The sequence below is a fragment of the Portunus trituberculatus genome, chromosome 24 (assembly GCF_017591435.1).
Source record: "Portunus trituberculatus isolate SZX2019 chromosome 24, ASM1759143v1, whole genome shotgun sequence".
Taxonomy (NCBI): domain Eukaryota; kingdom Metazoa; phylum Arthropoda; class Malacostraca; order Decapoda; family Portunidae; genus Portunus; species Portunus trituberculatus.
This window is the reverse complement of record NC_059278.1, coordinates 184,644-198,120: the sequence shown is the minus strand read 5'-3', so window position 1 is coordinate 198,120 and position 13,477 is coordinate 184,644. Positions and strand designations below refer to the sequence as shown.

Sequence of the window (13,477 nt, the reverse complement as noted above, 5' to 3'; positions counted from 1 at the left end):
TTTAGTTGTAATAGATTCTAGTCTATCTATTTATATTTACATAGACACTCACAGGAAGATTTTCCACAAAACTTATCTTTACCTGTTTAGACCTAAACATACAAACCTTCTGGCTTTCCCCTCCTCCAGCATTTCAAAAATTCAAACAGGATAGCAAGAGGTGGAGACTCTTCTGCCTTCACCATCCTCTTGTAGAACACCCAGAAAAGTGAGACATCGGATATAGATAGATAAATAGTTGGAAACTTACTTGTGTCAATAGTGGTGTAATTTGCAACAAAACCACGGTCATGGACGCTGCCATCCGTCCTAAACTTGATCCACATATAGTTGTGTGTGGACACAATTGGGTTTGGCCGATGAGTTTCAGGACCACAGTAACGGCCCAGTGAAGGAGATGTGGGTCGTCTCCCATCACGAAGCTGATGAACAATTATGTCTTAAACACAATCAGTACAAACATCCTTACTCTTTTCCAAAACAGAATCTAACACTAATATAAAATTACAATTACATTTACATTTATCATGCAAGTAGACCATTGTTGTACATTTACATGATGCTACAAAGAAGAAACAAGTAAAAATATCAAAATATTTATCTACACTAAGCCAAGACAATATAACATCAAAGTAGTATATAAGAAGTATCCACAAAGAAAATGGATACACATTCACACATATACACAAAATAATACTATGACAAAAATATAAATTACACAACAAAATAAATATAAAGTAAGCACTTAAATTAACATTATCTCACAGCCTTGACTAACATTGCATGACCAGTGTTGCTGCTACCATTTATGCAACAGACGCTCAGTATTCATCACCACTAATAATCATTCCATTCACAAACACTCTTTTTTTTATTTTTTTATTTACAATTATAAAAGTTTGTTCATCCCTGCAAGTAGCAACAGCAATGTCATCTCTATCGATAACTAGCTGAAACAGACAGCATCACCACTCCCACATAATTTTCTTCACCACATCACCCCCACTACCATTGCAATAATTCTTTTACCTTTTTAACTCACCTCTATGTAATCAAATGAGCAATGTCCCCAAAATGAGCCTTCAATGTCAAAGAAGGTAAAATTGAGAACAATGGCTTTCCCCACCGGCTGACTGATGAGGTAAATACATTCCCGGTTGCCTGGATATGGCTGTGGGTTGTATGGGGAACGAATGAGCCCCGTATCTCCTGTGTACTCTCCACCACAAGCTGAAATGGTCATGGATTTACAGATTTACTATATCTAAATTAATAAAAGAAAAAAAAGAGAGTTGAGATATTTACTTGGACAGATGAGTGATGAGGGTGGTAGATAAAAGAGAGTGTTTGTAATTGGAGTGATTATTGGTGGTGATGAAAACTGAGCATTTGTTGCATAAATGGTAGTAGCAGTGACAGAGCATGTGGCTGGGACAGAAAGATATGAAAAGTGCTACAGGTATGCATGTTTCATCATTAATAGTGTGTTTATTATAGGGAGTGTTTTGTTAGTATGAAAGAATATGAACAGCTCAGAAATAAGTGCTAAACTTCAATGCTACATAGCAGTTATTCTAAAGGTAAAAAATATGCATACTCATACAAAGAAATCATTATTATCTGATGCTTTTTGATGAAATTTCCCTTCACCACATGGAGCTAGAATAAATTCATATTTATATAGCATACTTTGGTTCCATAATATTGGGGTATTTTGTGATATATCTTCATATTTTCTAAATGCTACTAACTATAATAATATTTTTTTATAAATGAGCTCAATTTATCTTACTTACAACATTCCACTTTGCATGTCAAGAAGTTTTTGACAAAATTGAAATAGAATCTGAGCTTAATCAGACTCCAAGCTGTCTGTATTACAATTATTGTGGATAGGAGTGTTGCTAACATTGCTTAAGGGATTAGCAACACTGTCTTGATGGTGCAAATAGGAAATTGAATGGACATAACGTGCTGACATAAATGTTTGGGAAGCTTTGTTTTCTAGGGAGCTCCTATGGTTGTGGTTGTGGACTCAGTGGTTGAAAGGCCTGAGGAGAGTGTGTGAGTAAAGTTTGTGATTGTTTGGTGCTGATCTAAATAATGGTCAGCTGATACCCTGGTTCTGCCCTGCAACCTGGGTGAGGTGATACCTTTGTTGCATTACACTATCCAAGTACTGACTCACCCACTTGATACACTGCTCTGAAGCCCGGACGAGACACTGAGAAATCTGAGTGGAAGAGGATATACAGTTGTCGGCCAGTTGACATCACAGGGGAGGGCAAGTTAGTGCCACAAGCTCGCCGCACAAGGGGACTGTCTGCACTGCCACCATCTCTTATCTAGAACCACAGCATACTAGGTCAGCAAAATAACATCTTTGTAAGGCAAGTCATATCCAATCTTTTACTGAACTCTTGTACTTTACCATTTTTGCACAATCTAGTGATTATTACTTAAACTATATAATTTTTTCCTTCTATAATCTTGCACTGTCCATTTCTAATTACATGCATTACATACCATCATAATTATTATTATTATTATTTAAACTTAAATTTAAATTTGAAATTTGGAATTATACTTCACTTCCACTCTGCTCTTCAACATTAACCATTTCTAATAACTATCCCTACTATTGTTATTATTACTATTATCAATATCATTATTATTATTTATTACTATTATCATTATCATTATTATTATTATTATTATTATTATTATTATTATTATCATCATTATTATTACTATTATTATTATTATTACTATTATTATTATTATTATTATTATCATCATCATCATCATCACCATCATCATCATCATCATCATCATCATTATCATCATTATTATTATTAACATTATTATTATTATCATCATCATTACTATTACTATTATTTTCTAAGAACTATTTATAACAATCCCTACTATTGTTGTTATTATTATTATCAATATCATTATTACTATTATTATCATTATTATTATTATTATTATTATTATTATTATTATTATTATTATTATTAATATTATTATTATCATTATTATTGTTATTATTATTACTATTATTGTTATTATTATTACTATTATTATTATTATCATTATTATTATTATTATTATCACTATTATTATCATTATTATTACTATTATCATTATCATAATACTAGTAGTAGTAGCAGTAGTAGTTATCTTACTCACACTACAATTTCCACAATGCAGCCTACAGCTCTCACCTCTACATAGTCCCAGCGACAGGCATGGTGATGCTCCAGGTGGAATTCAGTAAAATTGAGCTGCACCGTCTCTTCAGGAGGAACTCGGATCACCCATTCACAGTGAAGGTTATGTTCATAGGAATCTGAGATGGTGGGTGCTGAGAATTCCCCTTGATCACTGGTGAGGAGGCCGCCACATCCTGGGATTCCTATAAAAAAACGATGCTGTCTTTCAGAAATATTCTATCATTCTTCTCTCCTTCACATATATAAAGTGACATTCAAGAAAGCTGAAAATACTATGATGTGAATTAAAGGACACAGGATATATATAAATAACATAGCACATGTTACATATCATGCCACTGTTCAACCTCACCAAGTACAGATCAAATGTCTTACCTGGTTCAGCACTGTAAGAAATTAGAAAACCAGTGTCAGAAAGGGACAAATCTGAGTGAAAGTGTACAAAAGCCTCTGAGCCTGAGGTGGTAAGGGGTTCAGGTGTCACAGAGGAGCAATATTTCCCTAAACTGTGGCCATTCTCTGTTAGACCATCACGAATCTGGGAAGCAGAAGACACCCATTATCATTTCTTGTTGTCTTTGGTAAAGAAAAGTGACTTTTCAATACCTTGAATATAAATCATAGCATTCCAAAAGAAAAAAAAATTAGATATTTCAATTAGCATGTATCATAGCTATGATAGATTTAGAATAATTTCTCAATCATAAGTATAAAAAATACTGAGCAAGAACATATTTCAAACATAATCTGTTCAATCTCTCTCTCTCTCTCTCTCTCTCTCTCTCTCTCTCTCTCTCTCTCTCTCTCTCTCATTACAGAGTAACTCAAAAGCTTCAACTGACCTCCAGGAAATCAAAACTGCAGTTTGGATGGTGCTCTAACTGTAGAGTTGGAAAATGGAATTTGATTCTCTTTCCTGGTGAGACAGTGATAGTCCAGTAGCAGTCTCGATCAACAGGATAGTGGCCAGGGTAGCCAGGAGACTTGAAGGACCCATATTCATTACCATGTAAATCACCACCACATACTTGAAGGGAAAGAATGCAGTTATAATAAATGTAACTCTGAAATCAAAGATGCAAAGATGAGATGCACAACTACTAGATACCTGCTTCTGTATTTCCCCTTTCATATGAAATTTTTTTTTTCAAGAGTAAGGTTTCAAGACACTTCTCTACATTTCAATAATAATTTTCATCTTATCCTTTAGGGGCTGAAAAAACCTAAGTGGATCTTTTATAGTACAATTTTGTAGCCCTTGGAAAGTGTTTCTCTTATATGAATAAAAGACTGAAACAACACATGGGTAACTTAATTGCTAAAACAGGAATGACTTTGATAAAAAGAGAGAATAGACAATAGAAACATGATGATATTAAAAAAGTAACAAGGACACAAATTCAAAGAAAATCTCTGAGGAAAATATGATGTACAAGTTGGAAAGCATTTAGAAGGGGAATTAGATGGACATTCATCAAATGTACAAAAATATAAAGATGATTTGCAAAATAGCTAAAGGAAAATTAAAGGATCAAATACAAAAGACAAATTACTAACAAGATACAGAAAAGAAATGGAGAGACATAATGATGAAATATATCAAATGAAAGAATAGTGAATGCAGTTACTGGTCCAATTCACTTTGCATTACGGCAAGTAAAGGTATTGGCTAGTAAAATAAATCTGTGTGACACCAATGAAAAAAACAGTTCTATCAGTTCTATATAAACAGGTAAAACGTACTAACTGTTCAGAAATGCACTTGTCAGATTAGTGGGTGTATTTTTCAGGATAACAAAAACAATCTAAGCTACAAAAACACACCTGGAGAAGTAACATTCCAGGTAAAATTGAAACCATAACCAGCCATAGAATGATCGGAGCGGAACCACAGATACACTGAATTATGGGTGGTAATGATTGTGCCGTTGCTGCCTGGAAGAGAGGTGCCACAGTACCGTCCAATGAGGTGGCTTCCACTGCTGGGTCCATCGTGGATCTGTTGTACCATAAAGCTTTGTAAATCTTTTCATATAAAGGGTGATATTATGGGTGGAAATAGTATACCATAAATAAAATACTCTACTTGTCAAGACTCAGAGCAAATGATAGTATTGAGATAATGAGTACATGTTACAAAGGGAATACAAAGGAAAGGACAGACAGCAATACCCCTTCTAGGCCTAACAATGTTATATATAAAAAAAGGGAAAAAGAAAAAAAAAGGCATGAAGTATGTTATCTGATGGGTTGATGTAGAGTGTTATTTAACCTGTGTTTAAAAGCTTTTCTCGTGCTACCATTGACAACATGTGCTAGTAGAGAGTTCCAAATATCTATAACTACTATAGAAATAGTGTTTAGCCTCATGTGATCATAAGTGTTTACCTACAATCTTGTAGCTGTTATTTTGTGTGTTGTTGGTTTTGACAATGATCAGATAGTTGTTTATGTATATATTATCAAAACTGCAAGTAGCTTTAAATAACTAAATCAAGTCTCCCTTGCATCCACTGTTTATCTAGACTAAACAAGTTGTATTCCCTTATGTGCTCTTCATAACTGGTTTTGCAGTTGTGGGATCATCTTGATTCTTCTCTGAACTCTCTCCAGCTTATCTTTATATATATCCTTCCTGTAATGAGGTGACCAGAACTGACCACAATACTCGAGACGAGATTGGATAAGTGCATCAAACAATGTGAGAATTTCTCTTTCTGATTTGAATTCAAAAGTCCCACCAAAAAACCCAATCAATCTATTCGCTGTTTTAACTATGCCTCCGAGCAGTGTTTACTGAATTTGAGGTCCAAGGTAATTATAAAACTTAGAGGCAATTATAACATTTAAGGTATTCATAATACCTAAAGATAGTCATAGCACCTAAAGGTAATTACAAAGCCTAATGTTGATGTTGATGCATGTACTAGACCAAAACTTTTACCAAGTACAACATTACCTTTTAAATTGTAGTGTAACAATGTGAACTTTTGTTTTAAAATCCAAAACTATAATGGAACCAGACTAACTTGGTACTTTGGGTGTTGGCTGCATCTCTCTCTCTCTCTCTCTCTCTCTCTCTCTCTCTCTCTCTCTCTCTCTCTCTCTCTCTCTCTCTCATACTTTCACCTTTTGCTTTAACTTATCTCAAACTATATTGAATACATGACTATATGGTTTAATGAATAGTTTTCAAACAGGAGTTTGAAGAACAATGCAATATAGACACTTGGTAACGTGTATAAGCAATGTGACACGACCGTCCCACTATCCTTGACATGTGAATCTCCCAGGTTGCTCCCTGTTGCCCTTTGTCATGTCAAGTCACTCTGTAGTTGAGGTAGCAACAGCATGGAGATGTACAGCTGACTCCCAAAGTACCAAGTTAGGCTGGCTCTAATATAGCAATTAAATCCACAGCAGGTCATCCAAGGTACACTGCACGTTGCCAGTTGAGCCATGGTGTAAGCAGATTTTGATTGAATTTAATTATCCTGTCATGACAAAAACCAAAATTTCAGAAAGAGGAGACTCTACCAGCAGGATGTTCTCACCTGAAGCCAATCAAAATGGCAATAGCTTCCCTCCAGATGAAAGTAGCTGAAGGTGATGTTGATGACTTGACCTCGAGGAACAGCAATGATCCAGGCACAGCTCAAGTTGTGGTTATACATTACATTACTCACACCAGGGAAGCTCACCACTCCCCCATTACCACTCAGTGTTCCACCACACTCTGCACATGAGATGACAGAATGTAAGAGGTAAAGAGAACTCTCTCTATTTCACTGTGTAATATAATATTGATTATTATATTCACAACATCAATATTGCTGGGCTTTAATTCCTAATGAAAAAAAAAAACTAATATTAATCTATAGAACATAGAATCAGTCAACCAGCTAAAAACAGGTGCCATACATCATTATCAGTGCTATCACTTACGATACACAGTGAGTCATGTTCTCCTGCATTGGCACAAGTTGAATAAGCTAAGGTAGGTTAAAATGGCTCACTCTTGAATCATAAAAGAATCTGTTCCCATAACATCCCTTCCTAGCTAGTACTCTTAGATCATTCAAGGTATAATATTAGTATTATTCAAGGTATATAGTGACGAGAGAGAGAGAGAGAGAGAGAGAGAGAGAGAGAGAGAGAGAGAGAGAGAGAGAGAGAGAGAGAGAGAGAGAGAGAGAGAGAGAGAGAGAGAGAGAGAGAGAGAGAGAGAGAGAGAGAGAGAGAGAGAGAGAGAGAGAGAGAGAGAGAGAGAGAGAGAGAGAGAGAAAAAGTAGATTGATGAATGTTGAGTGGGCAGCTGCATTAATGGGTTAATAAGGATGGGATTGAATAATGGCTGTGGGTGGCTGAGTGTAAATGGATGAATAGATGGATAGATATGGTTGAGTGGTTGAATGGATGAGGTTGAGTCATGCAGTAAGTGGATGAGTTGGTGAATGTTATATGAGAGCATCTGGATTCACTGCTGCCTTCACTAAGCCTGTAGTCAAAACATTTGAGTCTACATTCATTTAGGTCTAAAGTGGTTTGGGTACCTAATATCTTGAAGCCCATTAAGACTCAGACCAATATGTCTGAAAGATCACCTGACTTGAGACTAATATCACATGAATGTCATCTACCTCAGTATCAAATGACTGTAAACCTTTCACTTTCATTGAAACTGCTGAAACTCACGTTGGTTCTCAGTCTGACAGCGATCGCCTGTGTGGGAGGATGGGCAGCTGCATGTAAAGGAGTTGAAGCCCTGAGTGCAGGTACCACCATTCAAGCAGGGGTTATTGGCACACATGTCAATAACCAGCTGACAGTTCTGGCCTAAGAGTAAAATGATATGTGGATTCGATGTTATTGAGAAAAGACATTAAAATATTCTAGTTTATCAAGTAAGTAGATGGATCATAAAGATTTTTTATGATGTACTACTTTTGTTCCTGTTTTCCTCCGTACAATTATCAAAAGACTGTTAAAGCAGTGCAAAAAATCTATCAATGTTAATATTTACAACTAAAATATGATGAAAAGCCTTGTATATTAAAATGAAGTTGCTACACCCACCTGTGTATCCTGGGAGACACACACATGTGTAGGAATAGGCATTCTGGCTGCAGGTTCCTCCATTTAGGCATGGCTGACTGGAGCACCAATTAGTGGGTGTTCCATGACCTGTGCCTTGTGTAAGTGTGCACCCATATGGCCCCATTCCACTGCCCTGGTAGCCTTGTGGACACACACACTGATAGTATGATGGTGATATTTCTGAAAATACAAATATATCTTTATCTAGCATGTGAAGTTGCATAATATTTTTGCATGGCATACTTTCAATTATGTAACAGCACACAACATGGTGGAAATAAGTAAATTATGATACATGTTTCTACAATATCACAGACGATACGACTGATGATGAAAAATAATAAAAGATGTGAACGTGAAACAACAAGTTCCTCAATGAGCCAAATCTTACGAGCGTTTTCATAGCATGTGGCGAGGGGATGGCACTGTGCTGTCTGGCACGGACTCAGGCTTGGAGTGCAAGTGGTACCATCCCCAGTGTAGCCAGTAGCACATGGCCCACAGCGGCGACCACCCTGAACCAGGAGACCATAGGTTATCAATGAATACTTGTTTCTAACACACCACAGTAATTAACTAAGATTATTAGATGAACATCACTATCAAACTCATAACTGTAACTGTAATCTGTGATCAGCATAGTCATCTATAGAGTTCAGGTAGAAAACCATTATATAAAAATAGAAACAGCTGATAAACAAATTTGCCAATTAATATGTTCATAGCTCTGAAGCTTAGAACCCAGCCTAGTACTCAATCATGTGTTACAACTGTAGCAAGATAGTAGTACAATCTGTGACTTACGTAAGTGTTGTAACACTGGCTGAACGGGGAACAGCCTCCATTGTTGATCTGACACTCATCAATGTCATTACACACAAAACCATTCCCGCTGAACCCTGGAAAACACAATGCAATCCTTCTATTATGCAGTAGATGGTAAATGTGAGAAAACATAAACAGGTGAAGGGAACCTTCACCTGTTTATGTTTTATTAGTTAGGTACCTTTTCAGGTACCTAACTAATGTAGCTAAAACTGCATATTGCTTGCTAATTCTTTTTGTTTTGCCTCACACTGCAGTGATTAACTTTTCTTTTCAAGTCTCAGATTAGCATCTACTATATCTAAAGATTAATAGCCACTGCTACTGCTCCTGCTCTTTTTTCTCCTCTTTCTACTACACTTAACTCTCTAGTATCACTCCTTCCGCTATCATGTTTCATTGCTATTGCACATACATAAAAAGCTGCACGTATGTCTATATCACGTACGAAATAACTGCTATCATATGCTCATCATTCAAAAACTCTCAGGTTATGACATCACATGATACATGAGTTTCCCTACATACATTTATTGAGAAATAGTTCTTTACATATTTCCCCAATCTACCAATCTACCTTAGCTCCTAGCTGTACATAATGGGGTACTGTATTTGATGGCATAGGACCTTTTCCCAATACTTTTACGCACCCTAACTGCATGCATCATTATTTTGGAAAAGACACTTAATTGAGGCAAGGTATGCGAGAGGGGGACAATCCACAAAACCCTCCTTTTGAGATAATTGTATTTAAAGTTATTGCTGATTACTATGAAAATGGTCAAAGGAAAAATCTAGGGTAGTTCTGTCATGCCATGTTGTTTTTAATACAGTGAAGATTCAATATTCATATGTCTTAGTAGTCAAACTTTTCAATACTCAAACGCTAAAGTTCAATTTAATACTCAAGCGATCTTGTGATCGGTGCATGCAGTGTAGCTGGTATATGTCCCCAAGTTTCACATCCAGTGTGAACATTCCTATTGGAAATACACTGAGGTGATTTTAAGCCATACAGCTTTGCACCACATGCACCGGATGCCTTGCCTCCGGTGTGAAACAGTCTTAAGGCAACACAATAAATATAAACACTGGCAGGACAAATTTGGACCAACCTTGAGGACAAGGCCCACATGTGAAGCCCCCAGGATAGTTGATGCATTGAACAGCTGGGCTGCTGGAACAGTGTGGCATCTGGCTGGCACATTCATCTACATCAACACATGTTGGGCCATTGCCTTGATTCTGTGATTTCCAGCCCTATCAAAAGATACAGTATGATATAGGGAAAAAGCTCATAGGTTAGATTAAATACTCTAAGGGTAAAAAAGAATTATTAAAAAATAGACAATCATATTGGGATCTAACATTTCCAAAGAAGAAAACTCACGATCCTTAACCCCTTCAGTACTGGGACATGATTAGATTAGTTTGGGTGTGATTAGATAATTTCATTGACATAAGAAAAGGTCTATGAAGGTCACAAGATTAATGGCCAGAGCCTTCACTATTCTAATACCTACATAAATTTCTGAAGCTGTAAAAAATCACCATATACTAAACAGATTGAATAAGGAAACACATTATGGTACTGAGGGGGTTAATAAATCAAAATACTACTAAAGAGAATAAGCAAAAATTAACTAAGACATTCTGACAATATTTCATGATCCTTGATTAATTAAATGCTACAAAATGGTGATGAGTAACAGGATGATGGTGCATATGAAAAGAAAATGATAAATGAGGAAACGAGTAATTTAACATAAACTGACAATATACATGAACAATATATCTGAGTTGGATGGTTCCTCTGAAGACAATTATGCCTGAAAGATTATACCAAAATTGATAATATCAATGATAAAGATGAAGATGCTAATGACTGATAATGATAATATTGTTGCTGATAATGGTAGTCCAAGTGGTGGTGAATTAAGTATTACGTAATGTTTGGGAACATTGATGTTGATATGAGTGACACTGTAATATATGTATAAATGGTTTTGTTGATGCTAAGTGCAAGTCATGTCACTAAATAACATTAAAATAACCACTTCCCCTCTACATCTCTTCTTGACCTCAATCCAAACTCTTCCTCTTTCTTCTCTAACTTTCCTCGGTAGGGACACACTGCACACAATCTTCCGGGGGGTAAGAGGGTAGCAGGAAGCTTGGCAGGTTAAAAAGCAAAAACAAATACATCTTATCAAATATGAGTGGCCATACCAGATGCAGGTAGCAAGTTCCTTCCAAGCTTGCCCAATACTCTCGTCCAGTATGGCCACTCATTCTAGATAACATGATTTTTTTGCCTCCAACCCGCTACACATCTATATCATTGGGGATTTTATTTTTCCGGTCCCTTGAGGTATTAATTTCTGACCTGTTTCCTATATGGTTTATACCAGAGTGAGTGGAGTGTAAGAAAAGAGCTTTCTGAATTGTTGTCATTTTCTACTATCACCTTGGTACTCTTAGGTCACATCACCTTATAAGATTTGCTGTGGTCTGTGAATTTATGTAACTCTTCCTTCCTCAACCCCTAACCTCACCTCATCACAGATGCAGGTATAGCCATGCTGGCCACTTGAGGAGACACAGTTTCCATGGCTGCCACAAAGGCCTGAACCACTGCTCTGTGTGCAGCTGCTACTCTGTTGGTCACAAAGGACACCAAACTTGCCAGGAGGGCACAAGCACCTGAAGGAACCTGGGAAGTTGATGCAGGTGGCTCCATTCTGTTGATGAAGAGTGAGGTATATAAAGGAGAAAGAGAAGATTAATTTCTGGAAAGGGGAAGCAAGGGCATTTAATGTCCTTGCTTCTCCTTTCCAGAAATTAATCTTCTCTTTCTCCTTTATATTCCTCACTCCTCATTTAAAGATAATACAAGAAAGGAACAGAAAGAAAAAAAAGGTTGAGCCTGTTAGCAAAGACAGGGATAAGATGAAAATAAGCAACTGAAAACTAGAAAAAGGAGGAGGAGCTTGGTTGCCTCAACAATAATAAGTGAAGAGGGTGATACAATGAGGAAAAGAAAGGAAGATGAGAAAGAGGATACAAATTCCCTCTGCAAGGAACACAATTTATAAGTAAGAAAACCAAGAGTAGGTTGATTCCCTCTGAAAAAAAGGAGTACTGAAGAGTATAATGGGAAAAAATGGAGTAGAATTGTTTTTTGGCAACAAGGAATGATATATGGAGGCATGCAAACAAGAGAACTAGATGATGCTCAACATCCTGGAATACAACAACAGCTAATAGAGATTACTGTAATCATAGGTGCTGGTGATGGTAATGATGTTAATGATCATGATGCAGTACAGTAAACAAAGTATGAAAAAAACTTATTCATCAATGAAAAATCTTTATAATCATTATTTTGCAACAACTTTCAAGATGAACCAGAAAATATGAACTTTACCTGACAACCGAGGTCAGTGCCAGCATACTGCACACACTCATCTGAATCTAGGTTGCAGTCACCGCCCTGCCAACCCTTGGGACATAAGCACGTAAACTTGAGGTAGCCATCAATGCAGATGCCACCATTCCTGCAGGGACCCGAGGCACACTCATCTACCATCAGCTGGGACTTGATCTGGAACACCTGGGATGGAGGCAGATAAAAGATAGGTTTATATAGGTCAAACTCAATCATTCCTTAACTTTTGGAATACCTGATAGGATTATATTATGTTTCCTTCTCTTTCTTTTGTATTAAGGATCTCCCACTGTTATTTTCCTTTTCTTTTTAAGGTACACTATAAAAAATCTGGCAGTCAATATTCCGGAAACATCAGTTTTCAGGCATGACCGTCAAAATGCCATTTTAAATTTACCGCAATGGTGTGCCTTTGTTTTCTGGAGACACTGTTTATGTTCTGATGGCACTGTACTACATAATCATGTGTTTGGTCCTGCTTGCAACAGCTGACAGACATTTCTTGACTGATTGATTAATATGTACATTTATTGTTGCATTAATAATGAAATACAACAAAGGAGGAGGATGGATCTTACCATCCACCACTCTGGACAAAGACTTAAGGTTAAAGTATCAAAAATATATAAATAGACAGTATACATAACAAAAATACAAGTACTTAAATAAATAAATACAGATATTGCACACCTTATTGCATAAATATCCTACAGTCTGGAAGCAAACTGAGGATATTCCTTGAGTATATCCCAGAGAGTGGTTAAGTCTACGAGTTATTTGATTTAATCATTGATATGCTACAGTGCGGCCCTGTTATGGATTCATAAAAGAAAAGAAGTGGTATAAAGCACCAACAGATGTGTTGCTG

At 36.5% G+C, this 13,477-nt stretch overlaps 1 protein-coding gene across 2 annotated transcripts in view; it reads right to left on the bottom strand.

The window, feature by feature from the left end:
• LOC123508054 (cubilin-like) overlaps window positions 1-13,477 on the bottom strand; it is a 78,222-nt gene that overhangs the window by 60,306 nt on the left and 4,439 nt on the right. For both annotated transcript variants that reach the window (XM_045261451.1, XM_045261450.1), the window contains exons 4-18: window positions 12,589-12,774; window positions 11,717-11,902; window positions 10,277-10,421; window positions 9,141-9,235; window positions 8,728-8,851; window positions 8,316-8,516; window positions 7,935-8,075; window positions 6,794-6,975; window positions 5,064-5,238; window positions 4,082-4,266; window positions 3,615-3,777; window positions 3,231-3,421; window positions 2,189-2,345; window positions 1,043-1,230; window positions 251-422 (exon numbers count right to left, since the gene is read on the bottom strand). In XM_045261451.1, the coding sequence (XP_045117386.1) occupies window positions 251-422; window positions 1,043-1,230; window positions 2,189-2,345; window positions 3,231-3,421; window positions 3,615-3,777; window positions 4,082-4,266; window positions 5,064-5,238; window positions 6,794-6,975; window positions 7,935-8,075; window positions 8,316-8,516; window positions 8,728-8,851; window positions 9,141-9,235; window positions 10,277-10,421; window positions 11,717-11,902; window positions 12,589-12,774 (2,491 nt within the window). The remainder of the gene's footprint in view (window positions 1-250; window positions 423-1,042; window positions 1,231-2,188; window positions 2,346-3,230; window positions 3,422-3,614; window positions 3,778-4,081; window positions 4,267-5,063; window positions 5,239-6,793; window positions 6,976-7,934; window positions 8,076-8,315; window positions 8,517-8,727; window positions 8,852-9,140; window positions 9,236-10,276; window positions 10,422-11,716; window positions 11,903-12,588; window positions 12,775-13,477) is intronic.